Source organism: Anabrus simplex, chromosome 9 (assembly GCF_040414725.1).
Source record: "Anabrus simplex isolate iqAnaSimp1 chromosome 9, ASM4041472v1, whole genome shotgun sequence".
Taxonomy (NCBI): Eukaryota; Metazoa; Arthropoda; class Insecta; order Orthoptera; family Tettigoniidae; genus Anabrus; species Anabrus simplex.
In genome coordinates, this window is record NC_090273.1 from 102,040,752 (window position 1) to 102,062,770 (window position 22,019).

Consider the following 22,019-nt stretch of genomic DNA (forward strand, 5'->3'; position numbering starts at 1 on the left):
AATTCCAACTTTATCTTCATATTGTGCTAAAGTTCTCCACAAAAGTGACCAATCTCCGTACCTTGAGTTATATGCATTTCTTTCTGATACTGGATTGCAGATCTAAAATCTTCACCTAGCATCGATTTTACCCTACCAGAACACCTCTCTTACCTCCTTCTGTTCCATGGCCTCCTCACATCAATCATGGTATCATATGTCTTTTGAAATCCCAATGGGTTAGTCAACTATACTCTGCCATGGAAAAGAATTGTTCCAAGAGAATGTGTGGAGTCTATGGATGACTAAAAGATAGGACAACACCTAACCAATTCCAAGAATTGAGGAAGTCAATCAGATTTTGTAAAACAAGAGTATCTTCGACAAGCTAGATCATCTGTAAGCACTACTTAAGTCGTGGCCACCAAATTAAGCGGGTCAGAGAGATTATGCTGTTACCAAGGTTATATAGCAACTGGCAAAGAAATGTCTAATTGAACACACGATTTCGGAGCAAGAGGAAGTTCGTTCTTTCCCAAGATCCTGATGTTACCTCCTATAATGTTGCAAAACAAATTATACTACAAGCTTCAGGAGAGACTGGTGATTTCAGAGGTACACCTATTTTCCACATAATGATTAAGAATAAAAACCTGAACAAGTAAATTTAAATCCGTAAAATCATAAATTGAAATTTTGCAGTAAGCGACCACGTTTTTGTTTCTTCAGCCAATAAAATGTTGTCTGTGGGGAAAAATGTAGAAAATTGCCTACCTTAATTTTTTTATCTGAAACGTGTTTTCATGGGTCTTTTAGATTTCCTGTAAAATTGCCCGGAAAGTGGCCGTATAAATGTCGCTAGCTGAGGTTGTTCAGGAAACAGTAGATATGGTAAGTACTTTCAGATTACGCAATAATTTGTATCAGTTTTATTAAAATATTTTTATTGGTTTATGGTTTACATTATAACTTTGAATACTTAAAATACTATAAATGGATTGCATAATAGAGAAAAAACTACTCTGGCGCGAACTGGCTTTGACCAGACAGCACTGCATGGCAATCTGTTGCTTGCTTTTCCCATACCTCACAACAGCGCAGTTTTCCTCATCCACCTAATTCAGTGACCAGTGGCCGCAGGTTTATGAGATTCCATTAGCAGAGGAACACAAGGAGAAATCTGCCATCACAACAATATTTTAGGTTATACGAGTTCAATCATTTGCCTTTTGATCTTTGGACAGTAAACTTACGAGGGGAGATCAAATATAAAGGGGATTTTCTTTTTTATTTAAATTCATTTATAGAAAAGCACAAGGCAATTACAATTTATTTTTCCACATAGTCTCCTGCTTTGGAAATGCATTTGTCCCAGCATATGGGCAGCTTTTTGATGCCCTCATCATAAAAAGAACAGGGTCATGTCACCAGCCAGTTGCACATGAAGTCTTACACACTCTCGTCATCTTCAAATCTTTGCTCTCCTAGAGCTTCTTTAAGCAGTCCAAACAAATGGAAATCGCAGGGCAATAAGTCTGGGCTGTAAGGAGGATGATCAAACCTTGCTGTAAGCCTTTGACAGACCCCCAAACGTCTCAACTTCAGATTTTCGGCCAAAAGGCGAGGGACCCATCTGGAACACACTTTATGGAACTGTAGGTCATTTATGATGATCGCTTGATAGCTCCCTTAACTGATTCTGACTTGTTCTGCAATTTCTGATACTGTCGCCCAGCGGTTGTCGTCCATAATGTCTTTAACCGCACAAATGTTCTCGTCTGTAATGCTGGTCCGAGGATGAAGATCGTGTTGCTGATTTTCCACACGTTCTTGTCTTTCCTTGAACTTTTTATGCCAGGCAAACACACGCGTCCTTGAAAATGTTTGATCACTGAACTGTGCAGTCAATCTCTGGCAAATTTCTGCCGCTGTCACTCCTTCACGAGCAAGAAATTTTATAATTATGCATTGCGCAGTGGAAGGGTGCACCTGTTGTTCCGACATCGTGAGCGTTACTGATGTAACGATGGGAAATATTTAACAGCATGCTCTCCCCACTCCTAACAGTCCCGCCTAATCATACCAGAAGCGCGGGGCCAGTCCTACCAACTGTTGATGTTCAGGAACAAAAATGCTGTTTATATTTGATCGACCTATGTATTATATAGTAAAGTGATTGGGAAACATTTGGAAAAGAATGTCATCTCATGGGAAACGTCATGCATCGCCTGCCAGGAAAGTAAAATACAGAGACAGACAAATTCACCGATAGAAGTATTTAATGAACCAGACAAACAAGTGAATATTTCAACTGACAGACTGAAACCAGCATATGTATTGACTAGTCAGCAGAAAGAAAATTTTAGTTTTAATACCTCAGCATCAGACAAGTCTCCACAACCACCACCATTTCCTTCACCAATGCTGACTGTGGCTGGAGAACCAACAATATAAAAGTAACTCATGCTGGTTGTCAAGTGAGATTTTCCTCTCATTTTTCAGATACTGTATTGTCTTGTAACATAGTTACTGGGAAGGGAGTGATGTAGGAGTAGATAATTATTATTTGATGGTAAGCTAAAATTGTACACTATTGAGTGAAACCCATTCTGAACATCAGTCTATGATTAAAAATCCTTGGTCGAGATAAGAATCAAACCCAGAGCCTCTGAAAGAAAAAGACTGGACCCCTGTACTGTAAGTACTGTTTCCTCTCACCATTCTCACAAATCATTCCCTATCCAATTTATCTTTCAAATAAAATCAAAATCACTTTATTTGCAAATGAAGTGTCTATCTCAGTGGCAAATGATATACAAAAATACATTATTATCAAGCACTAAATTTTAAATTAAAAAGAAGACATTTTCCTAAAATACAATATTATACAATTTACACTAACAATTTATCTATTAAACACATAGTTCATCCTTAATAAATTTATATTATTTACAAAATTCTACTCATAATATCTTCTCTACTTACACACATAATCAACTCATATACAGTATGTGGAATCACTTCAAATAATATTATACAATTGCTATTTTAAATTTACATTGCTTTTAAAAAAATCCATTTTTGTACCTAACATCACCCCATTGAAACCCAGCTCTTCTCTTGGTCAGAAAGTGAGTATTATCCACTAAGTAGCCAACCTTACCTTTCAGATGGGATATGAAAGAAAAAATAGATAGATTCTTTTTTTTTTGATACCGTAATGGTTCAAAATAGCACCAATACATAGGTTTTTTAATGTACATTGTGGTTTGATTTTATAATGGTCTGTATTGACTAAGATCTCTACTCCAACAATTACACCTTTGATAATTAAAATTAAGCCTTGTCAATACTTAGAGTTATTTAATTATTTGTTATGACCTCACACACCATACATATTTCTAGGACCTTACTGTCACCATACATATTTCTACGACCTTACTGTCCTCTTTCTCAGTGGTTTTTACACTCTATCAATTATCTCTTGGACCTCTTTACTTATTATTACACATCAAACACCAAAGTTCTACATGTCTCTCAATACAAATCTAATATGTGTCATATTAAAAAAAAAAATCATAAATGTCATAAAAGAACACTAAAATTACACTATTCTATTTACAATCTTCTTAAAATGTCATCCTTGTCTATTTTTAAAATCTTCCATTTCAGAGATCACGTCAGTTAAATGTTGCTGGTAATTTCTGTCCTCAAATATCCCTACAGTTGTAGTTCACCCCAACCTAAGTTAATGTTCTGCTATCCATACATAAACATAACTTGACCTTAGCATCAGGTAATATGCTTGTCAGTAGAACACCGATAGCAGGATCATTATCTTTCTCCTCTATTTGGAAAATGGAGAATGCTTATTTTGACACCCAAACCTGAAACTATGTCAACTGACAACTGTCAACTTTGGTGTCTGATGTGTAATAATAAGTACAGAGTTGATAGTGTGTAAAAACTGCTGAGGAAGAGGACAGTAAGTACTTCGAAACATGTACGGTGTGTGAGGTCATAACAAATAATTTATTAAATAACTCTAAGTATTGACAAGGCTGTTTTTTAATTATCAAAGGTAGTAGACATAGGTTTATGGCAACAGTGAGATGGGAAAGGGCTACGACAAGGAAAGAAGTGGCTGTGGCCATAATTAAGGTACAGTCTGACTGGTTTGAAAATGAGGAAATGTTCTAAAGGGCTAAGTAAACCCCTCCAACTGTGTTAAATATTTCATTCTATGGAAAACTTTGGTAAATCTTGAATTAAGTAAGCTCTCTGTGTCAATCAGTGGTAGAGTTTTGGCCTTCAGATCCCAAAATTGCAGGTTCAAACCTGGCAGGAGTATACAGGTGAGAAATAAGTCCGTTCAATACTCCAAGTCTTTTTATATCAGCATGTAAAAGATTTCTGGTAACACATTTGGTGTTTTCCCGATATAATTAATTAAAACTTAGCCGCAGATCACCCAATAGAGATCTGTTCTCTGCCATCTGGTACAGCAAAACAGAATGTTGAAACTGGCATGCAGGCAGCATAAATAGCATCAAATAAAAATACTTGCACGCTGTAGCCAAAGCCATATGATTATTTAAAAAATTATTATTAGGAATAAATGTTTTGATTTGCAGCAATTGGCTATGCCAAATGAATGAAGATCCCGAATTAGAGGAATTAAATGCAGCTAAAAATCTCTGCACCAGCCAGGAATTGAACAAGAGACCCTCTGAACCAAAGGCCACTATACTGACCATTCAGCCAAGGAGCTGGACATGAATTATAACAAATAATAAATATAAATTATTAACAGAAAATTTTACCTTTTCATGGTCTTGAACAGTTCGGGCTTTCATCTCTCTTCTTGTGTTGCTCATCTTGACAGCAGCTAGACAGAACAGTTCCTTAAAGAAAGGAGACTCGTCACGAGAATTAAATAACAGAGGTTGATAGAGAACACAATCCTTTGAACATTTCTGACCCACATGGAGCACATCACATAACAGCTTCACTAGCCTATCACACACAGTATAAAATGGTTGTTTCAATGCATTCTGCTCCATTAACATTATACGTGTGTAATACTTGAGGTACTTACGAGCAAAATACAGCATACAATCTAACGTCAAACAACAAAAGTCAGGGGAAGGAGAAAAACCAGCGTAAGTATGAATATCTGTAAGGACATCGCCTTCTTCTCCAGATTCAACAGCAGATTTAGATTTTAGCTCATAGGCACATTTCCTAGATTTCTTATCTAAAAGAGGAGTTCCTATTTCAAATTCATGCAAAGATGTTGATCTAACACACAAATTTGACTTTGTGTTTTCCACACATCCTTCATCAATAAGAGATACAATGCTATCTCTCTTTGCTTGTTGTTTGTAACTTTGAGAAACATTACTTAATTCTTGTAAACAATGCCCATCTTCACCATCTGGATCGACATAAGTATGCAACTTGGACACTAACTGTTCAAGAAGGATGCTCTGGTACACATATAACTCATGAGCCATGCCACGAGACATGGGCACAGTACTGCTGGTGTTGTTTAAAATATTTTTACGTAAATTATCTCGAACTTGTTCTGAAGCCATTAGAGGAATTATTTCAGAAGAATGATGTCCTGAGGCTAAGACATTAATATATGCTAAAGCATATTCTTGCACTTTTGGACTGTCTCTATTCCAAATATGTGGAAGAATTTCTTGGACAGAAACTTTTGTTCTTATGAATTCCTTGACAGAATCAGGTGTTTTCTTGGATTTTAAGAGAAATTTAAGAATGGCTAAGGAAACTTCTTCAGTTTTGGGAAGAATAGCTTCAGGAGAAATGACAAATTCCACAATAGATTCAATTGGAATGTCACCAATGTTTGGAATTAAACCATGTGACAAAAAGACCAAAACTACCTCCATACACAAAGTAGTCACGTTGAAAGGCGGCTTCCTTTCTTTGATTAAAGACATTACGACTTCAAGATCATATTTTGTGACAAACTCTAATGCAAAAGTACGGTCCTTACTAAGAGTCGCCAGTTTTTCCAGAACCCACAGAAGTTCTTCCTCTTCAATACCACTGCCTGGTTGTATCTTTTTATGAATGATATTACACATCTCCATTGGCGAATACACTAGTCGTAGAATGGAACCATTTTTAATATGAACACGATTCTCTTCAGTTACATACTTATTAAAAGGCTCATTTGAATGTCCTAATTCTGTAAGTTGCAAGGAATACTGTCCAGGTCGATGTGGAATTTTATTTTCGTTACATAATTTTTCAATAATTTCTGGTAATGATTCCATCTGGTTTAATTTGTACAGAATTTTTTCATTACGTACTTCTACTGCAACTGACACAATATCTTTACTGTTGTGCTTGTCTTCTTGCATTTTGGTATTGGTATTAATAATAATATATTAATGGTGAAGAACTAGACACTGCTACAAGTGATCAGAAACACCAACATTTAACTGAAAAGAGACATTTGGCAGCACTTGTAAAAACCATACAAACTACTGTTTACATTTGTTTTAAACAAAAGTCTTAAACATATCACTTTAATAATGACACATTTATTATCTGGGAAAAGGTTAACAGTCCTGGTATGTCAGATATGATATCCCTATTTAAACTTCCTAATCTCATGTTATCTTTCTCTCAGAGTATATGATGATAAGAGAAGAGTTCTGCTGCATCATACTAATTAGGTCACCTCACATTCTGTATTTTCTCTTCTCAGACTGTGTCCACATGTATCAACCTTCTAGGCAATGCTAAGGTGTAAAGACCAAACAAGTGTGAATGAAGTAATTAGCACTCATGTCACTAATTTGTTCTGGGAGGTGTTAACTATCATCACAAGTCTCAGTATGCTCCAACAAATTCAGTATCAGTACATGCTGGAGCATTTTTACATAGCATTAAAATGGTTTAAAAGACATTCATTGCAACTTCAGCAAGAAGAAGAACACATTACAGTAAACCCATGATCTTAGTGTTAATGCCAATCAGATGAAACACTACAGGTACTTAATAAAATGACTGCAGGCAATTTCTTCACAGATTCTTCACAGAAATATAGGAATTTATTTTCTCTAAACTACTGTAAATTTAAGATAATCAATGCAAGCACTTAGCAAGACTGAATTCATGTACAACTCAACTATAACCACAGCAATAAAGTTATCACTTTTGTTGCTTAATCAACTGTCATTTCCTGTAAGGAAGTAATTATCATATTTAAACTTATCAGGAGCAGGAGTGCTGAGTAGTGTGGTTTTAGCAATGTATTTCTGAAAGTGCCTTGTGGTATTTTAATAAAAAGAAATTAATGGTAATAACTGTTCTTATTTCAAGTAAGGGAATTGAGTCTCCTTGGTTAATAGCTCCATATACTTAGTTGAAGTTGTAGCTGATAACCTGTGTTGATATGGTCCTTGTAAAAATGAGAAAGTATTAACCCTGAAAACATCCACTTTCTTTGAGATGTAATATTTATTATAAACACAGGGCAGGCATGGAAAATTATTCACAAAAAGTGTTAAAAGAACCCATATTAGAAGCATATATATTCACTACTGTAAAAAAAAAAAAAAGTAAATTCTGAAAAATGTTTTTAGCAGTGACTATTTGTGAACAATTCGTCTTCTTCTTCCTATTCTTAAGACGCCATCCCCGAATGGAGGTCAGCGGCCAGCTCTGATCTTGACAATGCAGCATGAAAAGCTTCTTCTGATGTACATCTGTGCCATATTCAAATGTTTTTTAGCCATGATTTCCTCCATCACCCAATGGACATTTTCCCTTGTATCTTTCTTTCAATAATTTGCTGTCATGTGAACAATTACCATTAAAAATTTTCACTGGCTGAGCTAAAAAAATACAATAAAAAACAAGGCATATTACAGTGAAAAGCAAAATATATTTTCAGTTATAATTATGCATAAATCTTTCAAATGTTTGTTGCCGTAGGATATGCATTGAAGCGAGGACAATATGTTGAGGTATGTTATCATCTTCATGCATAATATCAATTCCCTTCCTGTCTTCTTCCCCTTTGCTCTGTAGCAGGAATTGGTTGCAGAATTTGAAAAGTAAAAGTGAAATTATACTAATTATACACCATCTTACGGGTTCTTAAGTAACTAGGAGCACAAAACGTTTATATTCACAGTTTTATGATTATTACTACATACTGTTAGGCTGCTAAATATTCTCAGGATTGAAATATTTTTTAGGAAACATAACAGTATGATGCACATGAAAATTAGAAAAAGTACCAGAGAATAACAGACATACAATGAGACTCAGGAAAAGGTATTTCCCATTTGTGACAAAGTAGGACCCCTCATGTCTCTGTAGCTTTTCTCATAATGTATCTGTATTTGTCAAGATATTGAGGATTTATCTTTGTTTTATGGATAAATATTCACCCCAAGGAGCAGGAGTATTTATTCTTTTGTTACACTAGGAGCATATTTCAACTGTAGGAAAATTGGTAATGAATGAATGAATGAATGAATGACCATTATCTGGGGTGAAAGCATTCATTTACTGTAATCGTAATTAACACATTTATTAGGTTTTTAAAATACACAATATTAAAGATAATCCAACAAAGATAAATTTTACAAAATTATTTAAGTGTACTTACTAATATACAGTATTTCCCATGAATAGTACCTGGACATTTTTCATCATCCAGGTTTCACTTTTCCCCGGACTCAGCGAGGGATTCTAACTCTATCACCTCAAGGGCAGTGTCCTGGAGTGTGAGATTTTGGGTTGTGGATACAACTGGGAATGAGGATCAGTAATTCACCCACAAGGCCTCGCCTGCTATGCTGAACAGGAGCCCGGTAGGGGGATGAGAAAATTGGAAGGAATAGACAAGGAAGAGGGAAGGAAGCGGCCGTGGCCTTAAGTTAGGTACCATACCAACATTTACCTGGAGGAGAATTGGGAAACCACAAAAAGACACTTTGAGAATGGATGAGGAGGGACTTGGTTGACCTCCCGAGGTTGAGTGGACCCCGTTACAGCCCTCATACCACTTTACAAATTTCGTGGCAGAGCTGGAAATCGAATCTGGGCCTCTGGGGGTGGCAGCTAATCACGCTAACCACTACACCACAGAGGCGGCCACCTGCTATTGCTGCTAATAATCGTCCCAAGGTATTCCATTTTCTTAAGTATTTCTAGTTTTGTCTTACTGATCTACACACCATAACTCTAGTTTTCTGCGGATTAATTTTTAGATTCCACTCTATAGAATAATATACTATCTCATTAATACTATTTTGCATTTTCACAGATGTTCATAGAGAAGAAGGATATTGTCTGTGAAGATCAGACCTGGAATATCTTAGTTCTTGTGACATGGAGAGGGTTCATTTCTCAAAGCCCTCTGACTGGAAAATATCATTAATAAATAATAATAATATTGGTGACAATTTGCAACGCAGTTTGAGACCCAGTTTTGAAAATAACTCTCACTACTACCCCTCCTTTCACTTTGATATAACATTCAAAATTTCGTATATGTATTTCCAATTGCTCTTATCATCTTCCTTGATATTCCGATCTGACTCAATATACGACAGCCCATCTAGCTTTCTCTAAATCAATTGCCGTGATGTACAGTTTGCCTTTTCTTCTTCATGTCCATTACTGTTTTATCAATCACTGTTATCACTTGTCCTCATTCCCTTTCTAAATCCTGATTAAAGTATCAACAGGATCGAGCACCCCTCTGTCCAGTTCATCCCTGTATATATCCTACTTAGTGAATGTAGTAACATTATCCTTCTATAGTTACTTGGATTTGATCTCTTATCCCATTTCTTATGTGTACATAGCTCAAATGACTCCCTCTTGCCATGATTTTGGTAATCTCACTCCTTGAAATATGAAATACTGAATATCTTCACTATGCTTTTGAGGATAAGGCTATTCTTACCTACTTCCAAAATTCATTATTTATATCTGAATACTGTAGAAATGGTGCAAGCAATGTACAACAACTGTGACAGCAGCGTACAGACTCTGGATGGAGAGGTTTAGAAATAAAACTGGACTATGACAAGGAAGTGTGCTGTCACTTCTTTTGTTTCTAATGGTTATGGACAAAATTGCAAAGGAGACAAAGGAAGGATATGGAAACAGGGAGATGAAGCTATTACTATGTGCAGACAATATTGTGGTCTGGCCACTGATCTCTATACCTGGATGGCTGGTAGCTTGGGTAGCAGTAAGCCGAATAGAAGATGACTGGCGTCGTAAGATGGCAGCGAGCGCATGGTGCAATAGACCACGAGGAGCGCGCTTGCTTTGTTTATGCTTAGTTCAGTGACGCCAGGCCTCTTGATTATAGTTTCACGAGTGTTCTGTGCTGTGTTATTGCAAAGTAAATAGTAGTGTATTTTACGAATTTAGGTTCGTTGCCTTGTAGTATGCTTGTAAATTACAAGATTAAATTTAAATATGAATGTGTTTATCTGAAATATGAATGAAGAAACATTCTACGGGGTATTAACGTACCGCAGTATTCAGCTTATGGATGTACAAACAGAAACGATCAGCAGAAGGAGAAATCATTTCATCGGGGAGTTTTAATAATAATGTTATTTGCTTTACGTCCCACTAACTACTTTTTTAAGGTCTTCGGGGACGCCGAGGTGCCGGAATTTAGTCCCGCAGGAGTTCTTTTACGTGCCAGTAAATCTACCGACACGGGGCTGTCGTATTTGAGCACCTTCAAATACCACCGGACTGAGCCAGGATCGAACCTGCCAAGTTGGGGTTAGAAGGCCAGCGCCTTAACCGTCTGAGCCACTCAGCCCGGCCCGGGGAGTTTTATACTGTACATAAGAATCTTCATAGGGTAGTGTTTTGAGTTTTAGGTTTATTGTATCTTATTTCGCATATTCCGGGAGCAAAATGGCAATTAATTTTTGTAAGTTTCCTTTCTCGAGACCCGAACATCTAAGATCATCGATTAGGAGTATCAGGCGGGAGAATTGGGAGCCTTCTAAAACAGCTGTTCTCTGCTCGGATCACTTAGAGGTGTTTTGATAGAAATGGACAAACTGTACACCTTAGAAGTGATGTACAGCCAACTGTTTTCAATTTTGCTGAACATTAACTGCAAGTAAAGATTTACTTTTTTTCTTTTTTTTTTTCTCATAATTAAACTGACGGTTTCGATGAAATAATTGACGTGAACTTATAACAATCTTAGAAAATGAAGTCTGGAGGAATTCTAGACCTTATTTACATCAGTAATAATTATGGGTTTCAGACACTGGAGTGGTGGGAGAAGGGAAAGTGTGGTGGGTGTTTGGGGCTATTCCATTATACTATTCGTGGTATTTGGGACTCTTTTAACTGGTGTTATATATTTCTGATGATGACTATCAATATCGCTTTGCTAGCTGAATTTAATTAAAGAGGTCTGTAATAGTACATTAAGCTGGAGGTAATGTGATATATTGACTAGTTTTGAATATTTGCTGGTTTTATAAATGTGTACATTTGCTTCAATGATATTTTAATTTGATAATATGCGCGTTATTTCTTGGAAACAGGAAACAGAAATTCATTATCAAGCACCGATTACGATATGTCGAATCTAGGCCTGTATATTGAGCTACGTTTATAGGTACATCATTTTAAGAATGCATAATTTCGTGGCATACATGTATACAATTTACAGCAATGTTTCCAGAAACTGGTTTTCACTCGTATTGTGTTACCGATCGCTAATTGCATGTATTCAGCACCTAAGTTAATATTTGCCGGCCGTTATTATACACTCATTTTTATTGCTATCCCGGAGATTTACTGACCTCGGAATGACGTGTCAGTGATCCCAATGTCCTTATGCTTTGAGTGAACATGTCTCTATATTTTTAATTATTCCAATGCGCCATTAATTGCGACCTAAAATTGACTATATTATCATTGCTTCCCCATAAGGAGAGCTCGAGGTAGGGTACGCCAACATGGCGAACCGCGCGTTCAACTTGGCGTACTTTCTCCTGCAGCGGAGACCTGCCATCAGCGATCCATGTATAGAGATCAGTGGGTCTGGCAAACGAACATCAAAGAAGTACAAGAACAACTTCATGCACTGAACGAGAAAGCTAAAAAATATATGAAAATCAGTGCAGAGGAAAGCAAGACCATGATGATATCAAGAGGAGAAAGACAGGGGAAAGGTACTGTGAAAATTGGTGGTCAAAGCCTTGAAATTCCTGACAGTTTCAGATACCGTACCTAGGGAATGAATTAATGCACAATACGAGGCTGGATAATGAGATTAGCAACAGGGTTCAACAGGGCAATTCATTCCACCAGAGTGTAAAAACCATTATCTGAAATAAGGAAGTACCAAGGAAGTGTAATGAGATAATGTAGAAAATGTATTATGCACCCATATTGACTTATGTGGCTGAAACCTGGACAATGACAAGTAGGAAGGAGAGTAGAGTACAAGCCAGCGAAATAAAATTCCTAAGAAGTATGCTAAGAAAGACAAGGACAGACAGAGTGGGAAACGAAGATGTTAGAAAGGAAGTCAGAATAGAAAACCTAAATAAGAGAATTAATGGGAATAAACTAAGATAGTTTGGACAAGTAAAGAGGATGGAGGAGAAAAGAAGAATACCAAAACAGATGCTGAAGATGAATTTTGAGGGAAAGAGAGTGAGAGGGAGGCCTAGAACAAGGTAGATTGATTCAATAAAGAGGAGTGCAAGGAAAGGAAACCTGAACTGGGACAAAAAGTTGGAAGAGGAATGGTGGAAGGAGAGAGGAAGGTGGAGAAGTGCTATAATGCCCAGACCCAGCAGGAGCTAGGTAAGGGAAAAGGAGGATTATGGATGTGAATTTTCCCTTTCCCTATGAAATCTTTTACTTCACCAACTGAAATTTCTTTGTCGATAGTAGGCAGGGTACATTCCTAGGATGACCAGATGATCACTACTCAAATGGAGGCATTTTCTTCTTTTCTTACAAGTTGCTTTATGTCGCACTGACACAGAGAGGTCTTTTGGCGATGATGAGTTACGAAAAGGCTAGGAGTAGGAAGAACGCGGCCGTGGCCTTAATTAAGGTATAGCCCAAGCATTTTCCTGGTGTGAAAATGGGAAACCACGGGAAACCATATCCAAGGCTGTCGACAGTGAGGTTCAAACCTACAATCTCAAAATTTTGAGTTTATATTGAAATTCCAAATTTTAATTTTGAATACCCATTTATGTACTTTTTTTTAAGAAACCTTCAAATCAAATTTTCTAACAATTGAAATTTAATATCACCAACAGTGTTTAAACAAATAAGCCCAAGAATTTTTTTCTTGGTATAATATCAACACTTTGAAAACATTTTAAAATTTTGCATTAAAAAAGTAGTGAAAAATGTTTAACAAATGCTATATAAAAATGTTATTTTTATCAAATATATCATTTATGTTGCAGTAAAATATGTGTTCTTATTACTTTAGGAAGTGTAAAAAAATTCCATTCAACTACCTTTCACAGTGTCGGAAAAGAAAGGAACATTAGTTAAAAAAAAGTGGATTTACTGGAAATCGTCAATGAAAGTTTGTCACTCACAAAACTCTATTTATTGAACAAAAATCCTCCAGATCTGTAGTCTTTGTCGTCCTCATCTTCTGCTCTTCTCTTTTCACCCCTGTTCTGTTACCTTCTGTGCTTCATTCCAGCCAGAACTTCAGTTTTGGCTGCAGCAACACAGTTTTGGTCGATAGTTCTGAGTCATAGGAAATAAATTTCATATTAATCCGTATTGAAGAGCAATACAGTGTAAAACAAAAGTTAAAGGTTTCCACCTATTCAATACTGTTTGTTGTAACCTTAAAAAAGTTACATATATTTGTTGAAACAAGTTAAATAAATAAATAAATAAATAAATAAATAAATAAATAAATAAATAAATAAATAAATAAATAAATAAATAACATATATATATATATATTGAAACGGGAATGCCCTGCGAGCATTCACGTTCATGTATTTCTTGAGAAGAACGCACTAACACCCAACTGTATGGATTCAAAACGAGCGCTGAACGTGCAGGCGTCATGGGGGGACAGCATGCAAGCAAGCGCTGCTACTGAGTGCCAGCCAAGGCCAAGTGACGTCACACCGAAAGTTCTATTCGATTCTATGGCATTTCATCACGAACGGAAGGTTAAATCATAATTTTGAGAACGTCACCTTGTAGGCCTGGACAACAAATGCTACTACCCAAAATTTCATTAAAATCGGCGGAAGGATGGCTGAGAAATGATTTTTTTAGAAGCCCATATTTTCAGTCTCGCCGTCCGACCTTGAGCCATATAAGGGAGTCGCCAGCCTCGAGGAAACCAAAGGACGAGCTGACTGTTATAGCGGAAGGACGAATGTGCCTCTCGCTCTGCTTTCTCTCTCCTTGTCAGGCGCTCAGTTCTTTTTAAGTCTTAGCCAGACAGTTGTACTTATTAGTACATCTTCGAAAGAGCATTGTCAGGGCTGAGCACTTTTCAGTGCTCGCCATTTCTCTTTCAGGAGCTTTATTTTCAGGAGGACCAGGATGGAGAAGCTAACCATTACAAAGATGCCGGACAACTACGACTACAAGGGAGCTCTGGAGGGAGCAGTAGCTGCGCTCAGATCAGTAGCTGCCCCCAACCTTGGACTTCCGGCGCTGGTGGTGTTCAACCGGTGGGGGAAGCACACCCACCTAGAGACGCTCTGGATACACGAACTCCTCGAGAACATTGCGGACTCCATTGGAGAGACGGCCTACGAGATCATCAGCGAAGTGATCCCTTTCTGGTCGGTCATCATCCGCCCTAAGGATACAAACCGCCTCAAGGTCTGTGAGGAGTAGACGTCCCAACATTTCCAGATTGCCCGGCTATCAGGACTCAGGGAGCACCTGGACGTCTCAGGCAGCTGTTGGACAGCTGTTCTTTACGAAGTCCACGCAGACCAATAAGGCCGCCAACCAGGAACGTCGACCACCTGCCAGGACGAAGTGGACGCAGACCCAGGCCCACCAGGAGGGGCCTGTAACACGGGCGCAAACCAGGAAAGTGCCCGCGACGGCGGATGGCAGCACGGCAGTGGAGAAGGACGCCCCCTGGCGTTCTGAGGTGGCTGTCCAGGCCCAGCCTGCCTGCATGTCCGTCGAGCTGCAGACCTTGACGTGCGCCCCACAGGACAGGGAATGAAGTCGAGAGTTAGCATCAACTGATGCCGCCGCCACCAGCCAGGAGAAGGAAGAAGACGGCGACACAGCGGAACCATCAGCTACCAGGACGAGGCCTCTTCCCCTGCCGAGAAGCGACCCCTGGGAAGAAGACTCCACCCCTGGACCAGGAAGAAGAAGACACCAGGCCACCAGGAGAGGGCCACCCAGCCGCAACCCAGGATTGCTCCCAGGACAGCAGTCTACCGAGGAGCCAATCAGGAGAGGACCTCAGCGGGTGGTGGCAGTCAGGCCCATCAAGAGAGGGCTGCCCAGCCGCAACCCAGGACTGCTCCCAGGTCAGCAGTCTATTGAGGAGCCATTCAGGAGAGGACCTCAGCGGGTAGCGGCAGTCAGGTGAGATCAAAACGTCCCCCTCAACAGCTCTTGCAGTGTTTCCGCTGTTTGAGGTGGGGGCTCCAAGTGAAGTGCAACCGTTGTGGTGGTGATCACCACTACACGGCCTGTGCAGCACTTAAGGAGGCGCCGGTGTGCGCCAACCGGGCCATGGCGCGGGCAGAGAGGAAGGAGGCCCGGCATCATGACCCACCCCCTTCCAGGAGGCCCTCGCCTCGGCCTCATTCTCCGAGATCAGACATTGGGTACGAGGCTCCCCAAGGAGGTGGTGCTGTGCGACTGGCCCTAGTGGCACTTGACGCATGGCTCCGCAGCTGGCAAGGCCCGCGCTAGTCACGGCAGTGCCCAGACGGACTGATCCCCTAGCAGATGGAATGGCGAGGAATAGGCTTATGACTTGTGCATGATACCTATTCCCAACTAACACTACCACTGGACTTTTCCAGTCAACATCCTTGCATTTGCTATCACAAGATGTCAGGTTTTACATGTAGGCTATTTCTCTTTTCTGCCTATCTGGTTTTTCCCTGATCCTTCAATACCATACCTTAACACTACCCAACCAACACAACCTCGCCTGGTAATGTGTCTGACATGGAAACAGGCAGATACTCCTTGTATCATTTCCCACTCTTCCCTGCTATCTCTTTCTTCTTAGAAATGATAGCATGTCAGAGGCCATGTAGATTGAGTAGATGGTTACGCGGGGGGGAGCGGACTTCGGGGGGCCCCCGGAAAAAAAATTTAAAAATAGTAAATCGAGGAGACCAGAGTGTGTCAGTGTGTCACAGTGTGTGTCACAGTACTTCGTCATGAACCAGTCATCTCGCTGATGTGATACAGTTCATTACTCTGTCCGGTTAAGGACCGGGGTTTGAAAGTACGTAATATGAGTGTTGAAAGCCTTCTCTGTGGACTCTAACTTCGCGTGTAAGCGAAAGCTTATTCACTGATAATATTGGCCTGTTGAGCCGAGTAACATTATTTCGTTTTGTGAATTGTGTAATTGAAGAGACTGTACAGTAATCACTTGATATTTTGAAACTGTGCTTAAAGGACTTAGGACATAAAGACTGTGCTTTAGTTGTTTCCTCTACAAGAGACTGTGTTAGGATATTTCGTGAAATTGTGCCCTAGTGAAAGTACAATTCTTTTCATGGACAGTGTTATTTGTTTCATAAAGGACAGTGCCAACCTTTCTTTTAAAGACTGTGTCAATTCACTCCGTGAGAAAAACAGTGTTGACATTTTCTTTCATAAGAGTGTGCCAACCTTCATTTTCAAAAGACTGTGTCAATCCATTTCACAGAACTTTGCTAATATTTACTTTCATAAAACTGTGACAATATTTCTTTTTTTTTTTTTTTTTGCTAGTTGTTTTACGTCGCACCGACACAGATAGGTCTTACGGCAACGATGGGATAGGAAAGGGCTAGGAGTGGGAAGGAAGCGGCCGTGGCCTTAATTAAGGTACAGCCCCAGCATTTGCCTGGTGTGAAAATGGGAAACCACGGAAAACCATTTTCAGGGCTGCCGACAGTGGGGTTCGAACCTACTATCTCCCGATTACTGGATACTGACCGCACTTAAGCGACTGCAGCTATCGAGCTCGGTGACAATATTTCCTTTCAAGGACTGTGCTGATTCGTGAAATACGGTACCTTTATTTCTTTTCAAGGGACTATATTAATTCCCCTCATAAAAGACTGTGTCCACATTTATTGCCGAAAAGTTGTATTAAATTACATGTAAAAAAATGTGCCTCAGTGGAAAATTTATCTCCGAGAAACTACATGATTTTTTTGTTAAGACTGAGTCGTAACAGAACTTGGTTCTTTTTCATGAGACTGTGTCATAAACTACTTCTTTTCTGTCTTTGCAGAAACTTTAATTTATTTCTACGTGTGTGTGTGTGCTAGAACATTGCATGTACTCATTACAAACAGTGCAGAGACTGTGTCCGAAGGACTTAATTTATTTTCTTTTGCACTGAGATTAAGTGAAGTGGTAAACCATCGTATCTCAGAAAGTTACAGATTATTTTCATTGCCTATCACTTCAAGTTCGATAGTGACTATTGCATGAACAATATTAATCATTCTCACAGAACTGTGATTTTGAATTCATCTCTTCTTTTCAAATGTGCATCCAACACCATTTATAGTGGAACTTATTCGGCCAGTAAACAGTGTCTCGCCATAATTTGCAGTGCAGTGTGGTAGAGAAGTGTCGTATCAGATTCTATTGACATTCTGTGCGAAAGTTTTACATTTACCTGCTCCTTTCATGGGACTTAGTGGAATACAAAACTCAACAACTATTCCACGCTGCACTATCGTGAGACGACCGCCCCCAGATTCGAGTCTCCTTCAACATCAAGGGCCAACAACCACCGTGGGACGACGCCAACGCCGCCGCAGGACGACGTCGGACGCTGCCTTCTCCACATCTTTGAGGACATTCAAACTATTCGTCTGTAAAAGGTGATATAATTTCTATGCATTTTTTTGAATAAACTGCAAGTTCCACTTTAAAAATGAACTCATTTCACTGCCCTTCTCTCGTACTCTCTAAAGCATGAACCATACACACCTTGGTGTTAATCCATACTCTCCACAAAGCTGAAGTACGGGCGTTCCTGTTTCAATATGAAGCAAACATGAAATTCAAGACAAGTAAAGATTTTAAAAACACTCATCACAATCATATGTCCTGTGCAAGCTCTTAGCTTTCCTCCAATTGGAAGACTGCACCTCACAGAAGACCAAGTGAAACACTAAAATATCAGCACTAGAGGAATCTTCTAGAACTCAGCTCAGCTGAAACAAGTATGAACAGAATGATGTTGAGGGAAAGAGTTGAGATGTCCATTTGTTTCCAATATGGCGGGGAAAAATAAAATTAAAAAAAATAAAAAGATATTTAAAAAAATACCTAAGGTGAAGCTGAGGGATGTGGAATGGTAGGTGATTGTTGGAGGGAAAGAAGGGGATTTAGAGTACTTCATTTCTTTTTATTGAAAATAGAAATTAATAGATCAAATAAAGGGTTTGATTTTTCAGATATTTCACTAAGGTTGAAATTGGGATTAAAGAATTGATCCAGGTGGATGAAACAATTCTCAAAGATATTGAACAGAGAGCCCTTATTAACTATTTTTAAGATATTTAGATCCTGATCAATATTTGTGAATTTATGGTTTGAGTCCATCATATGTTTTCCCATAGCTGAAAATCTATTATATTTACATGAATTTACATGTTCTAAGTACCTCGTGTCAAAGTTTCTACCTGTTTGGCCAATATTCCTCTACATTTAAGTATATAAACACCTGACCTATATAATTTTTATAATTATTTTATTAATTAAGTTTGTGTTGTGTAAAATTGATGCAATATTATTGTCTGTTTTAAAATATATTTTTATATCATGTTTTTTGAAAATGTTGGAAATCTGGTGTATCTGTGCATTATTAAAAGTGAAAGTGGAAAATGAGGTTTTGTTAGTTTTTTCTTGGCTTGGCTATGTTTCTGATGATGTTTAATTTATGTAAAAGATCTTTTTTTGACATTGAGATATTGAATACATGATGAACCATGCTGTTGTATGCAGATCTTCTTTTCAAATAACAAAAACCCAAATCTGCACTAATAATATTTGGCTCAGAGAAGAAATAATGTTCCTATATAAGAAGAAATCTTTTCTTAATAATAAACTCTATGAATCTTACCTTGAATCTACCAAGTTACTATCTCAATCCCAATGGAATCTTTTTCAATCACAAACTGAATATAAACTGCAAATAGCTTTATTCCGTAAACAACAAGTTTTAGAGAAAAAGTTACTCAATACCTGCTTCTAACTCTTAACACAGCACATTCATCTATTATATTTGGTTTGTTACGACCCCTGAGGATCACGAGTGACTTGTTCGGCACGTCTTCTTTCTTCCCAATACCTCTTCATTCTCTCACTCCTCCTCTTTCTCTCTGCTTCCGGGATCTGAATCTGGATCCTGGTGTCCGTCCATCTGTGACCTCCACGAGCTTTCTGTATTTGGACCTATCCTGTACTGTCATCAGTGGATATTTTTCCTTTATGCCAATAGTCTCCCTATCTTCTCTGACTTCCTTCATCCAATTATTTCCAGTTAAGCAGGTTGCATTTCATATCCTCTTCGTCAGCCTACTATCATCCATCCTCATGAGATGTCCAACAAATCCTAACCTTCTCTTTCTTATCACACTCAAGATCGGTTCTATACTCTCATATAGTTCCTGCCTTGATCTGTGTACCTAGATTTCACCTTGCTTTTTCGTGCCCCATACATGTCTCCAGATTCTTCTTTCCTCCTCCAATTGTATGCACACTCTCTTGCCCAACATCAGCGTTTCAGTTGCATATAATGCAGCATTCCTGATGGTTATCATGTAGTGTCACAGTTTGGCGTTCCTCGAGATTACTAAGTTATCTAATGTTGTATTTGATGATATTGAAACTTCTATATTGAGTAGAGGTCCAAAACAGAATTTGTCTAAACCTAACATAATTGACAACATAATAACCACTACAGTAGAAACTGAATTAGCCATCAATAAACTACCACTCAGTATCGAAGACGAAGTTAGATATGAAGCAAAAAAGAAATGAGAAAACCTCCTTGAACCATTACCGGTACTTTATGATACTCCCACTAATCTTAATTATAACCACATTAATAAAGATAATAATTTCACATATAAACAAATTCGCAATCTCAGAAAGAAAATTGCTGATCATAACCTCATCAGAACTAAGGCAGATAAAGGTAATTCTACTGTCATTATCAACAAAGATGAATATATAAGAAAAACAGAACAATTCTTTTCTAATAGTTCATTTACCCCAATTAAGAAAGATCCCACCACCAAACTCCAACGTCAACTCAAACAAATACTAAAAAATTCATATTGCATATTAACAGAATACGAATGTAATTCTCTCATCAACATGAATTCTGGCCTGTCCACCGTCAGAGCACTTCCAAAAATCCATAAAACCGGCATCCTCATTAGACCAATAGTTAATTACAGACCCAGTCCTTTATATAAAACATCACAGTTCATTCAGAGATTCTTAAAAAGAAATTCCCATTTTCTAGCCAACAAATCTATTAGAAACACTAAAGAACTAGCTGACAAAATCAACCTTTTAAAAAATCAAACCTAACCACTCCATCCATTCATTCCATATCGTTAACATGTATCTCAGCATTCCCATATCTGAAGTTTGTTCCATTATACAAAAGAATTTGATTAAAAACAGCTAATTAAGTAAACTTGAAATTCTTGAATTTACTTCTATTTTAACATTTATTTTAAATACCAATTATTTTAGTTTTAACAACACTATATACCAACAAAGTGGTCTAGCGATGGGATCACCAACTTCAGGAATCTTGGCTGAAATCTACCTTGATTATTTGAAACATACCAGAATTTTTAACAATAATATTTTTGACAGCGTTCAATTTTGGGCCAGATACGTACATAGATGATACTATGGTTATAATGGATGAGAACTTAATCGACGCTATCACCATTCTTTCAAACTTAAACATACTTGATCCATATATCAAATTCACTCTAGAATCAGCAACTGAGCATCAAATCAATTTTTTCGACTTAACTACTTAACTATCTCAAAACACCACCTTCCCTTAGCTACAAAATTTATAGGAAACCTACACAAACCATAAACACCATACATCAAGAGTCTTTACATCCACAAGTCCACAAACATGCTGCATACTACAGCATGGTTCATCGTGCGTTCAATATCCCATGTCAAAAAAGATCTTATACATGAATTAAACACCATCAGAAACACAGCAAAGGCCAACGGATATAATAATAATTTCACTGAATGAATAATAAATAAAGTCAAGACATCGACTTTCCACTCGCTAAAGAAGAAAAAAAAAATAACAAAACTTTATTTTCCACTTTCACTTTTAATAATCCACAGATATACCAGATTTCCAACATTTTCAAAAAACATGATATAAAAATATCTTTTAAAACAGACAATAATAATGCATCAATTTTACACAACACAAACTCAATTAATAATAATAAATTCTATAGATCAGGTGTTTATACAAAGGGCACTAGGAAAGTTTTGCAATACGCAAAAACGGTTGGCTTGACACCCCTGTTATGGCGAGGGATGAAAAGAGGGGTGAAAACCGGTCTAGAAGACAGCAAGGCACGACCTTCACACCAGTTGTTACCAAGCAGTGGAATTGAAAGCAAGTTAAGATGTCAGTGTAGTCTAAAGGTGAATATCGCACAATTATCCGCTACAATTTTGCTCGTGGATTAACTGTTGACCAGTGCCTGGACGAAATGACTCCTGTGCTTGGAAAAGACTGTCCATAACGG

At 38.1% G+C, this 22,019-nt stretch overlaps 1 protein-coding gene across 2 annotated transcripts in view; it reads right to left on the reverse strand.

Annotated features, from left to right (window-relative positions):
* Nucleotides 1-7,325, reverse strand: part of LOC136880936 (engulfment and cell motility protein 1) — a 44,164-nt gene extending 36,839 nt beyond the window's left edge. The window contains exon 1 of one of the 2 annotated variants that reach the window (XM_067153467.2): nucleotides 4,803-7,318. In XM_067153467.2, coding sequence (XP_067009568.1) covers nucleotides 4,803-6,374 — 1,572 coding nt within the window. In that variant the 5' untranslated portion in view covers nucleotides 6,375-7,318. Of the gene's footprint in view, nucleotides 1-4,802 lie in introns of both variants that reach the window. The other variant, XM_067153468.2, reaches the window with a different exon arrangement.
* Nucleotides 7,326-22,019: the final 14,694 nt, after the last annotated feature.